We start from the raw sequence: 20,925 nt of genomic DNA on the forward strand, positions 1-20,925 counted from the left end.
TAAAAGATTTACAGTTTAAAAAGTGCAAACTACAAACAAGTGATACAAGACGTACGAAATTTAAAAAGTAAAGAAAATATCAAATCAAATCAAACTACAGCATCTCTCACACAATCACGCAGCCCCAACATGTCTCACAGAGCAGAGGGAAGCAGCACAGACACAGTAACAAGTGAACAGACAGACATTACAACAATTAACAATGAAATATTTAACATTAATAACATTTAAAAGAACAAATTAATACAGAGAAAAAACAATGGAAAATGCAGAAGAGGCAGCATGAAGTAAAAGTCAAGCTGAAAAGATCTGTCTTCCCTCCGATGATTTAACACAAGGAACCAAAGACTGAATTCACATTCTGCTGTTTTAAAATGTTTTTAATCTGATGCTGGACTTCCTGACATCATGACTCATCTTTCAAATGTTGATCAGATGTCTGAGCGTCCTCGAACACACCATCAGGAAGTGGTTTCTCCACATGATGAGGACGTTTGACAGAAATCAGAGGGAGCTAAACATGATGGATCATTTCTCTGCAACATGTCTGGAGTCTGCAGGTTGATTCTGATTCAGGTGAAGTGAAGGAGTCGTCTGATTGGAGGGCAGGAGGTCAGTCTGATAGCTGAGAGAACGTGATGTCAACAGTTTGAGCTGCAGGAGAATTCATTTAGAAACTGTTTTCTTCTGCTGCTGCACGAAGCTTCAACATGACGCTTCATCTAAAACAGTTTTATTTAACATTTAACACAGTCTTTAATAAAACACTAAGAATCAACCAAAAGTCCTCTCTCACATTTACATCTAATATTTACTCATGTATAGTTTTATCCACAGAAAGAAAATATGAGCCAATAAAATCAAACTTTATTTTAAAAAATACAAACAAACAAACAAAAAAAACAAAACACAACTGTAGTATTGAGTTTTGTTAAATTGGGACACTTCCTGAAAATTTGCGTTCTGGAACAATTTACTGAATCATAGCGACGTCATACGATTCTATAAACATGAACCTCCTGATGACAAAATACAGAAGGAAAAATAAACAATAATCAAACACAGAACTGATGACTTGATCTCAAATATAATGTGTCCCGAAAACCACTTTTTTTATTGGCAAATTAGGACACCTTATATTTTCATATAAAAAGAAATGAAAGAAGATAAGTAACTTCAACATTTTAATGTCTTTAAATAATCATATCATAAAAATACAACAACACGACTGAGATTCTTTTATGAACCAAAAGTATGTAGCGTCTCCACAACCACATGTTTATTTTCCTTCTCTTTAAGAAAAATAAATCAAACAGGGCTCTGAAAACAGATTGATGAAATACCAGGCTAGAGATTCCTGAACTCAAACACCATGTCGTGATCAGCGTGAACAGTCACACGCAGTTACAATGATGTCACCTATAGCCCCTTTTACACTGCCAGATTTTCGGCGAATGTTGGGCTGTTTTGCCGCCAAGCTGTGAGCGTTTAGACACACAGAGCCGGATTGGCGAGTTGATCCGAGGTGCCCAATTTTCCTCCTCGTAGGGTAGACATATTGGTGGAACCTTTTTAGTTTAAACAGACCGAGGCGGCCTTCTGCAACAGGAGGGGCTGTTTAAGACTTGTGGGAGGAGCTGTTGATGACTTGTGGGAGGGGCTGTTGATGACTTGTGGGAGGAGCTGTTGATGACTTGTGGGAGGAGCTGTTGATGACTTGTGGGAGGGGCTGTTGATGACTTGTGGGAGGGGCTGTTGATGACGCCACACGTGCGAGCCACTGGCGGTGGATAAACAGGAAACAGCTGATAGCAGGAATTAGCGAGCAGCTAGTAGCAAGAGGGAAACACAAACCTGACAGACACTGTAAAGATGAGCAACTGGGGAGACAAGGAATTGCGCGCCCTCCTTGTCCTCGCAAACGAAGAGGCCATTAACCGTCAGATGACGGGGACGGTGAAGAACGGGCCGACTTACGAGAGAATCACTGAAGGACTGACCAGCCGCGGCTTCCCTCCCACGTCACTGTTTACGTCACACACTGAGCTACACGTTTTGTTACTTGCTCACGCCCCCCATTGCCCCGAAAAAGGCGCATTCTGTATAAACAAAAGTAGGTAGGCGGCATTTTGCTGCACTCCCCGATTTTGTTTTTATACTGCCAATGCTGAAAAAACACTGATTGGGCTTTCCTGCTAATTTGCACAACTCCTGTTTAAAAAGGACTTGTGTCGTCAGAGAGTTGGTGGGAACTGAAGCACTCTGACAGACTGAGAAATAAATCCCTTCCTCTCATTCAGTGAACACACACTGGATCAGACTAACGAGTGTCCCCAGGTGTGTGTCATTAACCCTCTGCAGACTGAGCAGGTTTCAGGTACTGTGATCATTTTAACACTCTCTAGTGTTGTTGGACATTGTGAGGTAACGAAAGCACAACCACAATTATATTATATTCACTTTGTGACAATATTTCCTCCTGAATCTGACACATTGGAGCTTTAAGAGGATCTGCTACAGCTTCAGTCTGTTTTTAGCTGTTTGTTTGTTTTAATTGATGAAAGTTTCTCACAAGTCTCAGATTTTCTGCTTCTGTCTGGTTTGTATCAGTGGAGTGAATCTCTTTGGGCCGTGGACCTCCGGTCTGACAAAACCGTCATTGCAAACTGAACCAAGCGTCCTTTACATGTGTCTGTTTGGCTGTTTAAAGTCAGGTTAAACTCTGAGATGCAGGATCGGTTTGCAGTGACATCAGAGGATTTATTCATTTATTTAACCAGAAAAACCTCCTGAGATTAAAAATCTTTTTTTACAGAGTGTCCTGACCGAGACAGACACTTTTCAGATTTCTGGTTCTGGTTCAACTCAGTCTGAACATTGTGAGGCAGACATGGTGTCTCCAGGTGTCTCCAGGTGTCTCCAGGTGTTTCCAGGTGTCTCCAGGTGTCTCCAGGTGTCTCCAGGTGTTTCCAGGTGTCTCCAGGTGTCTCCAGGTGTTGGAGTTGCACTCCACATGTGTTAAGTAGTGTGAAGCCTTCAGTGTGTGCACAAGAAGCTGTGTGAAGTCTTTTTTGATTTGTCAAGACAAAGACACGGACAAGCTATCAAACCTCCAGAAGTCACAGAAACAGAAGCATATTTTATATTTTGTACTGTCAACAACAACAACAACAACAACAACAACAAGGCAGTGTGTTTGCAGACAGGAAGTGTGAGTGCTGACTCACTCTGATGACACCACAGTTTGCTGTTGTGGTGAATGAAGTCTGAATGTGCTGCAGTAAAAACTTCATCCATCGTCTCTTCCTCCTCCTCCTCCTCCTCCCCTTTCTCCTCTCTTTGTCACCTCCTCTTCATCTTGCTAAATCTCTGAAAACACACATCTATAGTTTGATCTTTTCCTCAAACAGTTGTTCACTGTAGTTTTGATCAAACACACAGGAGGAAACAGTGACATTGTTGGGGACTATTTTCAGCGGCGGATGAATCCACATTTGGTGCTTTAGTCAGTATTTGTGTCAGCAGGACAGTGTGTGTGTGTGTGTGTGTGTGTGTGGGACTGAGTCAGTGTGTGTTTGCAGTGTTGACGGTGGAGCTGTATGGCTCAGAGGAAGAAGCTACATCAGGCTGTGGATCGGCGCTCTGCTGCGCTGAGTCTGAACACGAAGACTTTAGGAAACAAGTTTCAGAAACTGACGTGTGTGTTTTAGTGTTTTGGTTCATTCTTAACTTTGTGTGTGATGACTCTCAGTTAAAGGTCCACTGACGGACGAATCTGTGACAAACTGTGTGTTTATTCTACATAAACTATAAATATATATAAATGTAATAAAAGTTATGTAATTAATTGAATAATTTTTCATTTTATTTGTTTTTTTGTCACACACAGATTTGCAGTGGTGGCTGCTGGGTAATGTGTATGTTGATATTGTCATATGTCAAGTTTGTATTTGATCATGTGACAAGATGATACAATTTACAGTTGCTAGGTAAGAAGCTAAATCTGGCACCGGGGCCCATCCGTACTGTCATCACCAGGCATCATCCGTCCACCATTTTGCACCAGACCGTCTCTGGTTCTTAAACCAGTTTCTGTCACAGTTCTTGGAGCGTTGCTGCTCCCTCACACACCAGCCTGCGTTTATGAGCACAAGCGTTATGACCACGGATGTGTCATAAACTGATGTTGTGTCATTGCAGATATTTGTTTTTATCCAAAAACCAGCGCAGACCAACCTTTGATAAAGGTATATGATAAAGAACATGATACGCCTGCTGATGTCATCACGGTTCGCACTTCAGGCCAAGAAAACCCTTCTTCTCAGGTTCCCTAAAAACAATTTATTTTTGGTCAAACAGCTGAAACTCGTTGGTAGGACATGATGTCTATGAGGTCAGACTGTCTGCTGTCAGGATCAGGAGCAGCTCGAGTCTTCAGACCTTCACAGGTCACATCCTGCGGTCTGATCCAGAGGTTCGTGAACGGTTGTGCATCAGATGCAGCTGCTGGCGTTCAGCACTGTGTGTTAGCTTTTAGCTGGGGCGGCCGTGGCGCAGAGACAAAGTGGGTCGTCGAATAATCAGAAGATCGGCGCTTTAATCCCTGGCTCCTCCGGGCTGCGTGCCAAAGTATCCTTGGGCAAGAAACTGATCCTGAACTGGTCCTGATGCTCCATCACTATGTTAGTGAACGTGAATGGTCACTGAGGAGCAGGTGGCAACCTGTGTGGTGGCCTCAGCCGCCAGTGTGTGAAGGTGACATGTAAATTAAAGCGAGAAAAGCGCCACACAAGTGCAGTGCATTAAGCTGTTAGAGTGGGCGAGTGTCTCCTCTCACATCAAACTCTCGTCCTGGTTTGAACATCAACGTGTAAAAACATCCTGAGTTACAGTTTCAGACTGACACTGTTTTTAAAGCAGAAGAGAAGGAGACATTTCTGGATGCAGTCGCTCTCCACACTCCGACGCCATTTTCTCCTCCTCCTCCTCTCTTTGCCTGGAGGATGCGGTTGTCATGGTAACCAGACAGTCCCCACAGGGGGATAGAGAGATGGAGGCTGGGGAGGATGTGGGGGTGGGGGGGATCGACACTGTCTTTGTTCAGAAACATGATGCGCTTTCAACACGTGAACATTTATGATCAAGAAATCTGAAAATCTGACTTTAGAGACGAAAGAGAGCTTCATCTAAATTTAAATCAGACAGAATGTATGATCGTATCTACGGACCAAGAAGGCTTCTTTCTTAAAATTAAATCAGCATGTAAACAGCCAGCGATCTTCATCACCTGCAGCAGGAGGAGGAAGAGGAGGAGATGAACCATCAGAAACAACGCTGATCATCAGTATGTGTGTGTGTGTGTGTGTGTGTGTGTGTGTACTGTAGGTATGTAGGAGACTCATCTGTGTTTCTGCTGAGTTAGTTTCTCACATTTTGTTCTTGAAGTTTTAATGATTTCAGTAGATTTTATGAATCTAGCTGCCGCTCGTAAAACTCAGAATGTCGTCACTGTCTCCTCCACGTCCTGGTGCCTGTGTGACGATCATGTGTTGTATTCAGTCAGCATTAAAATCAAAGTCAGTGGTGTAGTGAGAATAGAAACTGGACGTGTCCTTGTATAGATCCTTAGCTCCAGCTGGACGAGGACTCCTCTACGATAGGTGGAGATATGCCCCCTTTCAGCTTGTTAGTATTGGACCTTTTTCCTGTTGACCTATTACGTCACAGACCAAACAATGGACAAACAAGTTAGCTACGGTTAGCTAGCAGCTAACTGCTACCATGGTGGACAACTTTACAGCTCTGTACATTTGGTCCGTCCAAAAAGTCCACATCCCAAAGGTGCTCTATTGGACTGAGATCTGGTGACTGTGGAGGCCATTGGAGTACAGTGAAGTCATTGTCATGTTTGAGATGATGTGAGCTTTGTGACATGGTGCGTTATCCTGCTGGAAGTAGCCATCAGAAGATGGGTACACTGTGGTCATAAAGGGATGGACACGCTCAGCAACAATACTCAGGTAGGCTGTGGTGTTTAAACCATGCTCAGTTGGTACTAAGAAAATCTCCCCCACACCATTACACCACCAGCAGCAGCAGCCTGAAGCGTTGATACAAGGCAGGATGGATCCATGCTTCCATCTGAATGTGGTTTTTCCAATCTTCTATTGTCCAGTTTTGGTGAATTGTAGCCTCAGTTTCCTGTTGTTAGCTGACAGGAGTGGCACCTGGTGTGGTCTTCTGCTGCTGTAGCCCATCTGCTTCAAGGTTGGACAAGGTGTTGTTGCTTCAGAGATGCTCTTCTGCACACCTTGGTTGGAACCAGTGCTTATTTGACTTCCTGTTGCCTTTCTATCATCTTGAACCAGTCTGGCCATTCTCCTCTGACCTCTGGCATCAACAAGGCATTTTGGCTCACTGGATATTTGCTCTTTTTGGGACCATCCTCTGTAAACCCTAGAGATGGTTGTGCTGAAAATCCCAGTAAATACTCAGACCAGCCCGTCCGGCACCAACAACCATGCCACGTTCAAAGTCACTTCAATCACCTTTCTTCATCATTCTGATGCTCCGCTTGAACTTCAGCAGCTCGTCTTCATCATGTCTACATGACTAAATGTTAATGAGCTGCTGACACCTGATTGGCTGATTAGATATGTGTGTTAACTAGCAGGTGAACAGGTGTACCTAATAAAGTGGCCAGTGAGTGTACATGATATAGTTGTATTATAATTATTGATGCATTCATGAGGAGTAAACGGACTTCACTGCAGATGCTTTGATGGTTTTGTGTCTTCCTGTTTCATCTCTCCTCCTCCTCCTCCTCGTCTTCGTCGTCTCATATCGGGGACACACGCATCAGACCGCTCGTTGCCATAGCAACTGCGCCGTTAACGGTTCTCGTCTCCGTCTGATTCGTTCTCCTCCTGGGAGCTCCCACATTTTTCTTACCCAGCATGCTCTGCAGCGACTGCAGCAGTGAGCGCTCTGTGTGTGTGTGTGTGTGTGTGTGTGTGTGGCTGAAAGAGACACTGGTCGATGTAAATGTGTCACCATGGCAATGGTGGGGGGATGTGGGCCTGTTACCGTGGTAACAGAGAACATCAATATATAGAGCAGGTTTTTGATCTCACACACACACTCACACACCAGCTGAGGCCTGCAGTACGAAGGGGACCTTGTCACACACAAACACACACACACACACACACACATTTGTTTGTGTGTAGTTGTGAGGACTGTCTGAAACCTGAAACAGCTGTTAAAGTAAAACGTGTCCTCAGATTTAACTCAGACTGAAAATGTTTCATGCCGACGTCCTGCTGTCTGTTGTTAAACAACAAACACACTCTAGTTCATGTTGGTGTTTAAAGACGACCTTTTCTCCTCATCTTCAGGTTCGTACTTGTATTTTTGGGGTTCCTACTAGAACACGTTTGCATTAGAGAAGATCAATAACCACCTCTTTTTGATCATCAATAAATCGTTCCCATCATTTTTCAAGCAACAGCCTCAATGATTTGCTGGTTCAGTTTCTTAGATGTAGGAATTCGCTGCTTTTCTTCGTCATTTACGACAGGAAACGAAGAGTCTTTTTGTTTTAAAGACGTCTCTAAACAGCAACATGAACCATAGAGTCCATCTGTTGGTTGGACAAAAGAAGAAGACATAACTTTGGGTTCTGGAAAATTCCAACTCATCCTCACTGTGACCTCGTCACATGTCCACGTTTGGTCATGGACTTTCCACGTCCACATATGACGTCCAAGGTGCCCTGGGTGTGTTGGTTGTTGACGTTCTGGGACGCCGTGTCAACTTCAGCCTGTTACATGCATTGTCTGTTTTCAAAATACACTTCTGTTTTCACAGGAAATGTACAGTTTGCATACAGTCTCTTTCAAAATAAAAGCACTACATCGGTACAACATACGCACATGGTTGGGCAACCCGGTCTCACTCCAAAGCCATTGAAAGCCAGTGCTTGGTCAGTGACTTCTGGGGTCAAACACCAGTGGAAAAAGCCGTCCTTTCACGTTGACATGATACGCAGCTGGTCACCGTTATTGTTTAATGGCGCCCCGCGGTGTCAGGGGGAAACGAAAGGACAAATACGAAACATAAAGGGAGTGAAAGTCTGAGTAGAGCAGGCGGGAGCTGTGGTGTATGTGTCCAACAGCCATGGACTTTCACCCAGGAGGCCGGGGATGAACGCTGATATGACACGTATGAAACACACAAATGTAAAGTATCTGTGGTTTGCACAAACATATGATGCCAACATTTCCTGTGGAGACTGAGCTGCACACAGACAGCTGACTGACTCTCTGCTCCTCAGACTGTTTGGAGGTTGTTCTGGCTGCTCGTCTGTTTCATAACCAGACAGGATGACATGAACAACATCTGTCTGTCTGTCTGTCTGTCTGTCCTCTGTGATAGGTCTGATTTGTGCCGTCTCTGTGACATTTGTTGAGGTTTGCAGTCGTGATGTCACTGAGCAGCTCTGTGTTTGTATGAAAAAGACGTTTTGACAGGAGGTGGTGGACGCAGTGAGACAAACGATTCTTGTCCTCCATATTGTGTCTTTAATATTGACTGTGCTGAGCAACTTGTTGACGAGCCGACTCATCACCCTGACCAACAGGAAGTAGCCTAGCTTGTTATTAGCTTAGCTCATGTACCAGAAGGCCATCCTCCTGCAGCCAGCCGACACCTTGTGTAGTTTGTGTAGTGTTATAAGAAGATATCGTCGAAAACTCCTCATTTCACCTTCATCAATCAGCCGTTCTCCGTCCATCGCGGTGCTTTTAAAGCGAGCTGCAGGAGAAACACTGCATCCGGAAGAAGCTCAGCTCTTTCGTCGGCTTCAGATCCAGAATGTTATCGTATTTGTACTGTTTCAGTTTTCTTAAGAGACTAACTTTTGTCTGCTCTCGTCACCCCAAAAAACACATCAACTTTCAGGTTAACAAACAGCGTACGCCCCTCACACCTCTACTGACCTCTGATCTCCTTCATGTTGTTGCGTTCAGCTCACAGCCAGTCAGACACCCGTGGCTCCGCTAGTGCGTTTTTATGCCTCTGCGTTGGCGTCAGCCGTGGTCAAAGGCATTGTGTTTTTATGTTGTCCCTACGTACACATGTTCTATTCTCATGAACATGATAGCTCAAGAACGCCTCAAGGAAATTTCTTCAAATTTAACACAGACATCTGCGAGGCGATGAACTGTGACCTGTGACTGTAGCTGTGTTTCCATCCAAAAGTGATTTGAATCATTGGGAAATGCGCATTAAAAGAAATACGAATCCTGTGTGTTTCCATTAAATGTACAGACTTTGGTGAAAACTACGAACTCGTGCGAGTTTTCCGCAGAACCGGAAACAAAACAAGTCTCACATTCTTCTTCTTCTTCTACGTTTTCTGGCGGTTGGCAACCAGCTTGTAAATGCATTACCGCCTTCCCGACCCGGAGTGTGGATATCACCATGGAGAGAGGTGCGCTACGTCAGACTTAATTCAAACATAACTGTTTCCATCCCCCGTTTTGCGAATCAACATTTTTTCTAATCAACCAAAACCCGGCTAAAGCGAGCGTGTTTTAGTTTGTGCGAATCAGGGGATTTTAATTCGAATTTTGGCATTTCCATCATAATTTTCCGATGCGATACTTCTAGATGTGCATCTAAACAGGCTGATGGAAACATGGCTTGTGTTGCTTATTACTAATGCAATATGAGTTGGGTTTGGTGCTGTGATGTCGCCAACACAGGCTGATGATGAAAGCTTCTTTTAAACTAATAAAGTGTCATAATGACAAATGTCAGTTCAGCCAGTTTTCATAAAACAAATAATGACAAAACTCAGATATGGACCAGAGTCCAGCAGGATCCAGTTCAGGATGTGTTTTTGATGAGAACAGCTGCTTCATGAAGGAGAAGTAATGAATAGTAAACACTGTTTGACTGTGAGAGCAGCCTGCTTTTAATTATAATCAGCTGTTAAACACATAAAATGTTTGTTTATTTTAACTCAGTGATTTATTTAAAAGTAAAAAATCATCTGTTGTCAAATTAATGGGACACAAATGCTGTTAATTTGTGAGTGCATGATGGGAAAAAGATTATTTGTAGAGTTTCTGATCAATCAGCCGATAAAGTGATTAAAAAGATGAGAGTAAAAAAAGGTTCAGTCCTCTGCAGTCTGTCCTGTAAATCCACATCCACTAACAGCCTGGATCAGGTTCCTCCGCCCTCCTCTTACCCACAATCCCCTGGGGCTCTGCTCCTCATAATGAATGCAGCAGCGGTGACATTTGCTGCACTGACCGCCTGCTGACTTCAGATCTGCTGCACTGAGACACTGAATCATCTGAAGAACAACAGAAACTGTTTTTATTCACCGTCTGAAACAAAGAAACAAACAAGCAGCAGCGTTGAGTCGACTCCACGCGTCGACTCATTGTCTCTGAGCTGAAGGTCACAGTCTGAGTCGGTCACATGATCAGCGTTTCAGAGCTCACTGAGTATGTGCAGCTCAAAGTGATGACCTCACTGTGTCACAGTCTGAGCTTTCATCATTGATCTGTGTGCGGTCAGCGGGAGACGTACTCTGATATTCTACTTCAGTAAAAAAGCTACAGTGTAGAAATACTTCATGTTACAGGCCTGCATTCAAAATGTTCCTGATGTAAATTAAAGTCCAAAAGTATCAGCGTCAAAAGGTACTTAGTAGCAGAAGTATCAGAAAATGGAAATATTCAGTTAAAGTACAAGCAGCTCACAGTTGTGTTTAAAGCTCCAGTGCAGAGGATTTAAGGGACATAATGTTAGAGGTGGGAGATAACAGAATGAGACGTTCATATGTACATGACAGCGGGTCCTCGTCTGCGGCAGCTCGGCCTCACTCTGAAGTTGTTGAAAACTGGTGCAGTGACTTCTGGCGAAACCTTTCACATAAAAAAAGCTGTCCTTTCACGTCAGCATGATAAACAGCCGGCTGCTGGTATTGTTTAATGGTGCCTGGTGGCATCAGGGGGAAACAAAGTGGGACAACAACAAAAGTTAAGGCAGCGAAAGTCCGAGTAGGGCGGGCAGGAGGGGCGGGGGATGGGTCAGCAACTCTCACCCGGGAGGCCGGTGTTCACTTCCTGATGAATGTAGAGCCAAACCATGATGTTTCTTCTAAACCTAATTACGTGCTTTTGTTGATGTCTTGCCCCGTACCGTCAACAGCAGACTCAGGAGGATACGTAGTGCATAATATGTAGACGTGAAGGTCCACTGACAAAACATGCAGCAAGCATATGTGACGACTTGGGATGAGAACATGTTGGTAGTTTGCTCCGACGCAACAAGCAGCGTTAGAGAAAACTAAAACACTAAACGTCTTTATTCAGTGTTTTTACCGCTTTAAATCAGCTGGTGTGTTTGTTTCTGAGAGGAAGAGACCTCTGAGGATAATTCAGCTCCTCAACAATCAACACTGAAGGAATTCTAGCCGGTTGTAATCTGTAATCTGTAATCTGTAATCCTCACTGACAGACAACACTGAATCTGACACACTGGACCTTTAAGAACTAATGTACTTGATTACTTTCTACCACTGGATGTGACACAGTCACGCTGAAAAAGGCATTAATATAACATGACAATGAGGGCTGTTAAAAAAATATATCTAATTAATGACCTACACTGTGACTGATTCATGTAAATCAATCTCATCAAGTTTTGCTGTCAAAGTATTAAAAAAATTTCAGTTCAAATTAATGTTGTCAGATGTGTCGTAGTGAAGCTGCTGGATGTTGGACACAGGTGTCCCCCTGTCCTCCAGGATGTTGGACACAGGTGTCCTCTGAAGGGAGTCAGTGAGTTGGTCACAGGTAGACTGACTTAGTCTGAACACCTGGTCCAGTGTGGCGTGACGAGGCTGGCTGCTAGCGTTAGCATCAGAGGCTATGCTAGCTCAGACCTCCAGGTTTGTGTTGAGGTGATATTTCAGACTGACGTTCTCTGATGGTTGGAGCAGAACCTGCAGAGAACGCTGCTCCTATCAACAGCTCCATCTGGGCGTTTTTTAAATGTAACTGTTCCATTCACGGGGCCGAGCAGCGTCGTCTCGTCTGCCTCCATCATGTGACAAAGACACTGTGGCCTTCAGTGACGCACCGGGTCAAAGGGCACCACAGAACGCCATGAATCAGAGCTAATGCTTTGAACATGTTATTTTTTGTGTGATAGATTAATCACACAGTTATTTTGACAGCCATAATTACAACAGTTATTTAAGTAGAACAGAACCATGTACAGCAGCAGCAAAGAGAAAACATAAATATCAGTAAAGACAACATTTAACTCTTTCTCATGCTGAACACTAACAAAATCCACAGTCGTCTCTCAGCGCAGGAAAACAGTTTATCTGAAGATAGTTATTATGCATATGACCAAAAACACTGTGTGAACATTATCCACAATCTCTCAACCATGAAAACATTCATCCTACATTGCACTGTAGAATATTTGACTGTACATCCGCAGTAAGTTACTGTATCATTTTTACAGTAGATCATTGTGTAATGACAGCTGATCTCACAGCAGTTATGACTGCATATTACTGTGTTTTAGCTGTAAAATTACTGTAATTACCTGCAGGAATTTCACAGTAAAAGTTTGTTAAATATTACAGTAAACACCTGTGTAATTACACTTACAGGTTGTAACTTCCTGTAATTCATTTTCAGTGTGGATGTCAACACTGAGACATGTCGTCAGTTTGTTAAATTCAAAATGTTTCCTCATCATGTTGATGATCCACATCTTCACTTCATCAGTCAATAACGCTGTTATGCAACATTGTCGGGGGCCAATTAAAACAAGCAGCACAGACACTACGACACACACAACAATGTGTCTGTAAAAGTACAGTAAATAAGATGAAGATGGAATTAAAAATAAATATGATGCAAATTCAGATATTTTCTGCGGCTCTACAGAAATGAATCTGCAGAAAGATGGAAACAGGAGGATGAGGAGCGGCATAACGAGTGAAATGCGTTTGTGTTATCAGACTGATTCAGGATCAGATGAGCGGAGGCTGGAAAACAGCCGCAGGAGAAACTTAGATAACGTGTTATCTAACAGACTGAAAAACATGGAGCCAAACTGAAACCAAAGTGACAGATGATTAGACACTCCCTGAGAGCCATCTGCTGCCGAGGAGGAGGAGGAGGAGGAGGAGGAGGAGGAGATGGTGTCTCTTCCTGCAGGAGGCCAATGAACAGCAGAAATACAGGAGTTTCTGTTGTTAAGATAAAAAAAAAATACTTAAACTTTGGTCAGCAGTCTAAAATGGATGTACAGTATGAATGACGTTTGGTTGAAGGTGTTTTTTATGTGTGTGTGACTGACTGAAGTGAAATTCTCCTCGTGTCTCTCTGGATAAACTTCACTTTAGTTTGTGCAGTCTCATCTATGATAATAATAATAACCAATAACCATATGATTTATTGTTGTAAACAGCAGCTGAGGTGTCTGTGCAGCCCCGTCTCCCAGAGATTATATACAACTAATTTCAAAGAGGAGATACGTTTGGAGGAAATGTAACGCAGAGGAAATTACAACTCAGAGTAAATTATAATGTGGAAATATGGCAAATTAACGTATCTGGTAACCTGTGAAAATGTAAATGTTGGTGGTGGACTGTCGGACACTGACAGCTTGTAATGATCTTCAGATGCCTGATGAGCGACAGGCTGTAAACTCCAGTAAATAGTCTGCACCAGGATGTTTGGGTTGGTGCGAGTTGTGAGCTGTAACTCAGCAGTAAATAATCAGCCGTGTGTGTCTGACTGTGGATGGTGGAGCTGCTGAATGGATTTGTGGAGTTTGTTAGTTGCAGCGGTGGCTGTTAGCAGCTAGCTGTTAGCAGTTAGCTGTTAGCAGCTAGCTCCGCTCGCAGACTTCACAGCTTCACCCTGCAGGACTCCACTCAGTCTGGACTGGAGAAGGTTTCTGGCAGTTTGTTAACATGTTTGTTCTTTTCATGGCGTGGGAGAAATCGATTAGAAATTCCTGATATAAAGTGAACGTGTGTTTATCACCCTGAAGGAGCTCCTCCACCCTGTGTGAGAGTCCAACCATATAACACCTCCTCCTCTGTGCTCCTGCAGGAGGCGCTGCAGAGTGTGAAGATGGCCAACGCTGTGGCTTCCTACGACCAGCTGGCCCACCAGGTGGAGGCGCTCCGTAAGGAGAACTCCCACCTGAGGAGGGAGCTGGAGGACAACTCCAACCACCTGTCCAAACTGGAGACAGAGACCACCGGCATGAAGGTCAGTCTGTCGACACACAAACAGCAACAACAAATCAATTTGTCTTTATATAGCACATTTCAAAGGAAAAGTAATCTCAATGTACTTTTGTCCATAACTGCACCAGCAATAAAACATCTCCAGTGTTAAACAGTCCACAGTGACTTCAAATATATTTTTGTTCAAAACCCCTGAGTATTGAGTTTATTATCATAAACAAAGAAAGGAAGTAAATAAAGACGGGGGAGAAGTCTGAACTTTATTTTAAATGACTGAAACAATCAATCACTTATTTGTTCTGTCCCTGGTGAATCACCTCAGTTTGAATTTGTATTAAACTGAAATAAAGAAACACTGGAATGTTCCTGTGGTGAGATGAACACTGTAGAAAATGAATTAACTTTGAATTTAAAAAAAAAAGTCACATAAGTGTTCACGTCCTGTCTGTGCAGGAATATGTTGTGCTTCAAAAAACTGGAACCAGCCCTTTACATAGACGAGGAAACATTCAAAACATGTTTGCGTCACTGCTCATTTCAGAGACATGGCGACTCATCGTCTCGTCAAACCTCAGTCTACGTTTAAAATCTCACATCGACTGAATCTGATATGAAACATATTCATATGAAAAACATCCATAAAGCTGCAGAGACAGAAATCAGGCCGAGACCTGCTGCACACTAATCCCATCAGCTGCACACACATAAACACATATGTACATGCACACATGCATGTGACTACACACACACTCGCACGTGTCCAGATGATGACAGCAGCTGGATTATCAGACTGAGCTCAGCTGGTTTCATCAGAGGCAGGACGAGAGACACACAGACAGCCGCTGGACATGACGGACATGCAGCAGGTGAGACTGCAGGAGGACGAGGGACGTCCGTCTGCAGAGTCAGGAGGATGAGGGACGTCTGTCTGCAGGGTCAGAGTCAGGAGGATGAGGGACGTCTGTCTGCAGGGTCAGAGTCAGGAGGATGAGGGACGTCCGTCTGCAGGGTCAGAGTCAGGAGGACGAGGGACGTCCATCTGCAGGGTCAGAGTCAGGAGGACGAGGGACGTCCGTCTGCAGGGTCAGAGTCAGGAGGACGAGGGACGTCCGTCTGCAGAGTCAGGAGGATGAGGGACGTCTGTCTGCAGGGTCAGAGTCAGGAGGACGAGGGACGTCCGTCTGCAGGGTCAGAGTCAGGAGGACGAGGGACGTCTGTCTGCAGAGTCAGGAGGATGAGGGACGTCTGTCTGCAGGGTCAGAGTCAGGAGGATGAGGGACGTCTGTCTGCAGGGTCAGAGTCAGGAGGATGAGGGACGTCCGTCTGCAGGGTCAGAGTCAGGAGGACGAGGGACGTCCGTCTGCAGGGTCAGAGTCAGGAGGACGAGGGACGTCCGTCTGCAGAGTCAGGAGGATGAGGGACGTCTGTCTGCAGGGTCAGAGTCAGGAGGATGAGGGACGTCCGTCTGCAGGGTCAGAGTCAGGAGGACGAGGGACGTCCATCTGCAGGGTCAGAGTCAGGAGGACGAGGGACGTCCGTCTGCAGGGTCAGAGTCAGGAGGACGAGGGACGTCCGTCTGCAGAGTCAGGAGGATGAGGGACGTCTGTCTGCAGGGTCAGAGTCAGGAGGACGAGGGACGTCCGTCTGCAGGGTCAGAGTCAGGAGGACGAGGGACGTCTGTCTGCAGAGTCAGGAGGATGAGGGACGTCTGTCTGCAGGGTCAGAGTCAGGAGGATGAGGGACGTCTGTCTGCAGGGTCAGAGTCAGGAGGATGAGGGACGTCTGTCTGCAGGGTCAGAGTCAGGAGGACGAGGGACGTCCGTCTGCAGGGTCAGAGTCAGGAGGACGAGGGACGTCTGTCTGCAGAGTCAGGAGGATGAGGGACGTCTGTCTGCAGGGTCAGAGTCAGGAGGATGAGGGACGTCTGTCTGCAGGGTCAGAGTCAGGAGGATGAGGGACGTCTGTCTGCAGGGTCAGAGTCAGGAGGATGAGGGACGTCCGTCTGCAGGGTCAGAGTCAGGAGGACGAGGGACGTCTGTCTGCAGAGTCAGGAGGATGAGGGACGTCCGTCTGCAGGGTCAGAGTCAGGAGGACGAGGGACGTCCGTCTGCAGGGTCAGAGTCAGGAGGACGAGGGACGTCCGTCTGCAGGGTCAGAGTCAGGAGGATGAGGGACGTCCGTCTGCAGGGTCAGAGTCAGGAGGACGAGGGACGTCCGTCTGCAGGGTCAGAGTCAGGAGGACGAGGGACGTCCGTCTGCAGGGTCAGAGTCAGGAGGACGAGGGACGTCTGTCTGAAGGGTCGGAGCCCAATAGTCATGTTATGTCTCTTTGAGGTAATGTTTAATGTCTTTGTAGTCTTTTCGTGTCTCTTCTTGGTCTGTACATGTTAACTTGAGGTACATTTTGCAGGGGCCCAAAGTGTCAGGGGCCCAAAGTGTCAGGGGCCCCTGGGACTACACCTGCAAAATGTACCTCGCCTGTGTGAGGTGGGCCCGTTCAGGCAGGTGTGGTTGTCAGGGTGGGATTTGGACTCAGTATTTCGATGCTGGCTGCGGCACTGTGTGGACACTGTGTGGTCACTGTGTGGACACTGTGTGGGCACTGTGTGGGCACTGTGTGGACACTGTGTGGACACTGTGTGGGCACTGTGTGGACACTGTGTGGTCACTGTGTGGGCACTGTGTGGACACTGTGTGGTCACTGTGTGGACACTGTGTGGGCACTGTGTGGACACTGTGTGGACACTGTGTGGGCACTGTGTGGACACTGTGTGGTCACTGTGTGGGCACTGTGTGGACACTGTGTGGACACTGTGTGGACACTGTGTGGGCACTGTGTGGACACTGTGTAGGCACTGTGTGGACACTGTGTGGACACTGTGTGGGCACTGTGTGGACACTGTGTAGGCACTGTGTGGTCACTGTGTGGACACTGTGTGGTCACTGTGTGGACACTGTGTGGACACTGTGTGGTCACTGTGTGGGCACTGTGTGGTCACTGTGTGGGCACTGTGTGGACACTGTGTGGACACTGTGGTCACTGTGTGGTCACTGTGTGGACACTGTGTGGACACTGTGTGGGCACTGTGTGGACACTGTGTGGACACTGTGTGGACACTGTGTGGTCACTGTGTGGGCACTGTGTGGTCACTGTGTGGGCACTGTGTGGGCACTGTGTGGTCACTGTGGTCACTGTGTGGTCACTGTGTGGACACTGTGTGGTCACTGTGTGGACACTGTGTGGACACTGTGTGGTCACTGTGTGGGCACTGTGTGGTCACTGTGTGGGCACTGTGTGGGCACTGTGTGGTCACTGTGGTCACTGTGTGGTCACTGTGTGGACACTGTGTGGACACTGTGTGGGCACTGTGTGGACACTGTGTGGACACTGTGTGGTCACTGTGTGGGCACTGTGTGGTCACTGTGTGGGCACTGTGTGGACACTGTGTGGACACTGTGTGGACACTGTGTGGGCACTGTGTGGACACTGTGTGGACACTGTGTGGACACTGTGTGGGCACTGTGTGGGCACTGTGTGGACACTGTGTGGACACTGTGTGGTCACTGTGTGGGCACTGTGTGGTCACTGTGTGGGCACTGTGTGGACACTGTGTGGACACTGTGTAGGCACTGTGTGGACACTTAGGAGATGAAGAGCAGCGTGTTTCCTCCCCGGGCCTTTTTAAAGGAGGGGCCCAGGCCATACGTCCCCGCTGAGGTCTCTGTATGATGTCACAGCTCTGACCGTGTGCAGCTCAGATTGTTGGTGCAGGTTTGACAGCTGTTGTGAAGTCGCTGTTAATGTCTTTGCGGTCTGTTATGACACAGTGACAGACTGTACAGACAGCAACGCCACCAACATACACACCAAGCTCTGTGTGTGTGTGTGTGTGTGGTCTCTCTGTTAGTTTGTCCTCCATCTTTCCTCTGTATGTTTATGAAGCAAACTGAGAACGTGTGTTTATGTGAAAATGTGCTTCCCATTGAGCTCACCATGATCACAAACCCTGACCACAGCAGCATGAAGGTCCTCTGCTGTGGTCAGGAGCTCTGGTTAACGACTGAAAGAATTATTCACCTTCATTTCATTCTCCTCTAAACATGTGTATAGATATTAAACTGTGTGTGTTGTAAAAGGACAAATAACCTTAAATATGGCCGTGAACATCAGGCGCAGTATTTTCACTCTGTAAACATGGCGGCTTCATTAACAAGGTTTCAGATCAGGAGTCTTTGTTTCAGGTTTTTTGCAGCAAACCTTCAGCTGACACTCGGGACGCTTCCTGTCTGTAAACATGATTGTTGTTGTTGTTGTTGTTGTTGTTGATGCAGGAGGTGCTGAGGCAGCTGCAGAGTAAACTGGAGCAGGAGGCAGGAACGCTGGCCTCGTCCGGGCGGAGCGACGTGCTGCACCAACTCAAAGGTCCGTATCAGATCATGTGACAGAGAGCTACAGGGTGTCATTAAACTGGTGTAATGAAGGTGATTCTACTGGACTCCACTGGGACCAGTAACTGCTCACAGAGAAATGAATCGACTCAATCAGCTAATCTGATTGGCTGCAGCTGCTCCACCACGTTATGACTCGATCCAATTAAAACAGTTAATTCAAATTAGATTTACTTCAACTGAGCTCAGCAGCTGATGAGATCATCAGACTGTGTCTGTCAGGAGGAGTAATAGATTACAGATACAAGGAAGCAAGGACAAGAAATGAAAGAGAAAAAAGGAAGGAAAAGATGAAGAGAGGGAAGTAAGTAGGGAAGGGAACAGAAAAGTAGAAGAAGGAGAAAAGACTGACAGGAACAAAGGGAAGGAAAGAAGGGAGAAAGAAAAGAAATGAAGGACAGAAAAAAAGGAATGGGGAGAGGAAGAAAGGAAATGAACAATAGAAAGGAAAAAGGGAAGAAAGGAAGGAAATTAAGGAAGGAGAAGAAGGATGGTAGGAAGAAAAGGAGTGAAGGAAAAGAAGAAGGGAAGGACAGAAAGGAAGAGGGTCAGAAAGAAAAGGAAGGAAGGAAGGACAGAGAGTAGGGAAGGAAGAGAAGAAGAAGGAAAGGAGGAATAAAACAAGGAAAGGGCGAAGGCAAGGAAGGAAGAAAATGAACAAAGGAAAAGAAAAAAAATAGGAAGGAAGGAAAGGAAGGACAAGAAGAAACAAAGTAAAGGACAAGAAGGAAGGAACGTAGAGGAATGACCGAAAAAAGGAAGGGAGAGAATGAAAGGAAGGGGGCAATGATGAAAGGAGGAGAGGAAGAAGGACAAGAAATTAAAAGACGGAAAGGAAGGAAGAAAACAAAGTAAATGAAAAACAAAGGAAACAAGGAAAAATGGGAAGGAAAGAAGTACAGAAAGAAAGGAAAGGAGAGAGAAAGAAGAGAAGGAGGAAATGATGAAGGAGCAGAGGAAGAAAGGAAGGGAAGGTAAAGAAAAGGAAAGGAGAAGAGGAAGGAAGACAAGGAACACAGGAAATGGAATAGGAAGGAAGGAAGGAAGGAAGGAAGGAATCCCATCCAGTTCTTTAATCGATTGATAGAAACGTCCATCAACTGGACAGATGGACTGACTGACTGATTGATTGATTGATTGATTGATTGATTATTGATCATCTTCCTCCCTCAGAGCTCCACATGGACCTCACCAACTACTACGAACTCAAGCACCAACCTCACAACCTGAGACTGCTGTCGGGGAGCCTGGGAGGGGCGGGGCTAACAGGTGTTGCAGGGGCGGGGTCGGCCGGGGTCGGAGGGGCGGAGCTAGATGACCGCTTGGCTCTGCCTCCTTCCTCCTGCTCCTCCTCTGCAGCGGCGGTAAGCAGAGCCAGGAGTCCACTCAGAGCGTCGTCCCGTCTGAGCTCAGCGTCTGGCGTGGAATCTGCCGCCGTCATGCTGCCGCATCACTTCCTGGACGGGGCCCCACCCAAAACAGCTGTGATCAGTGGAGCCGATGGACGAATGAGCGACCACCACCTGGAGGAGCTGTACAAGGAGAGGTCAGCTGATCCTTTCAGTCCGATACCTGCGGCTGAGATTCTCTAGACGATGAACCCTGGACTGAGCTGAGCTCTTCTTTAACACCAGAACATATATATTAAGATAAAAAATCTTTTTATGGAAAGATTACTTTACTGAAAGATGCATTAATAATATGTAAGTTACATAAACATTTCCATCTGTGCATCATAAGACCAATTTTAAGAAGATACACACACACATACTACACACAAAAACACAGGTTGATAGCAAACAGAAAAACGATGCTTCAACTTAAATATAGATACAAGTAAAACTGTGACACGACATAAACATATATATAACATATATATAACATATTACTAATAATAAACCTAAACTATAATTAAGGAAAATTTAAAAAAAAAAAGAAACAAAAATATATTGAATTAAAATTGCTACTTGTGTGTTTCTATATTTGGTTGTGTTTTCTCACTTTGTAGCTACGTGTTGTCAAATTATAAGAAAACAGTGTAATTTGCAGTGAGCTGAGCTCTCAGGGCCACCGTAGTTTTGTGATCTTGGTGTGTGTGTGTGTGTGTGTGTGTGTGTGTGTGTGTGTGTGTGTGTGTGTGTGTCTCCATCCACTAAAGCAACAGTACTAGCAAC

The 20,925-nt window shown here is 45.6% G+C and overlaps 1 protein-coding gene across 1 annotated transcript in view; it reads left to right on the forward strand.

Annotated features, from left to right (window-relative positions):
• apc2 (APC regulator of WNT signaling pathway 2) overlaps window positions 1-20,925 on the forward strand; it is a 66,730-nt gene that overhangs the window by 1,489 nt on the left and 44,316 nt on the right. The window contains exons 2-4 of the mRNA XM_033622840.2: window positions 14,163-14,324; window positions 18,635-18,725; window positions 19,925-20,297. Of these exons, the coding sequence (XP_033478731.2) occupies window positions 14,184-14,324; window positions 18,635-18,725; window positions 19,925-20,297 (605 nt within the window). The 5' untranslated portion in view covers window positions 14,163-14,183. The remainder of the gene's footprint in view (window positions 1-14,162; window positions 14,325-18,634; window positions 18,726-19,924; window positions 20,298-20,925) is intronic.

This window comes from Epinephelus lanceolatus, chromosome 6 (assembly GCF_041903045.1).
Source record: "Epinephelus lanceolatus isolate andai-2023 chromosome 6, ASM4190304v1, whole genome shotgun sequence".
NCBI lineage: Eukaryota > Metazoa > Chordata > Actinopteri > Perciformes > Serranidae > Epinephelus > Epinephelus lanceolatus.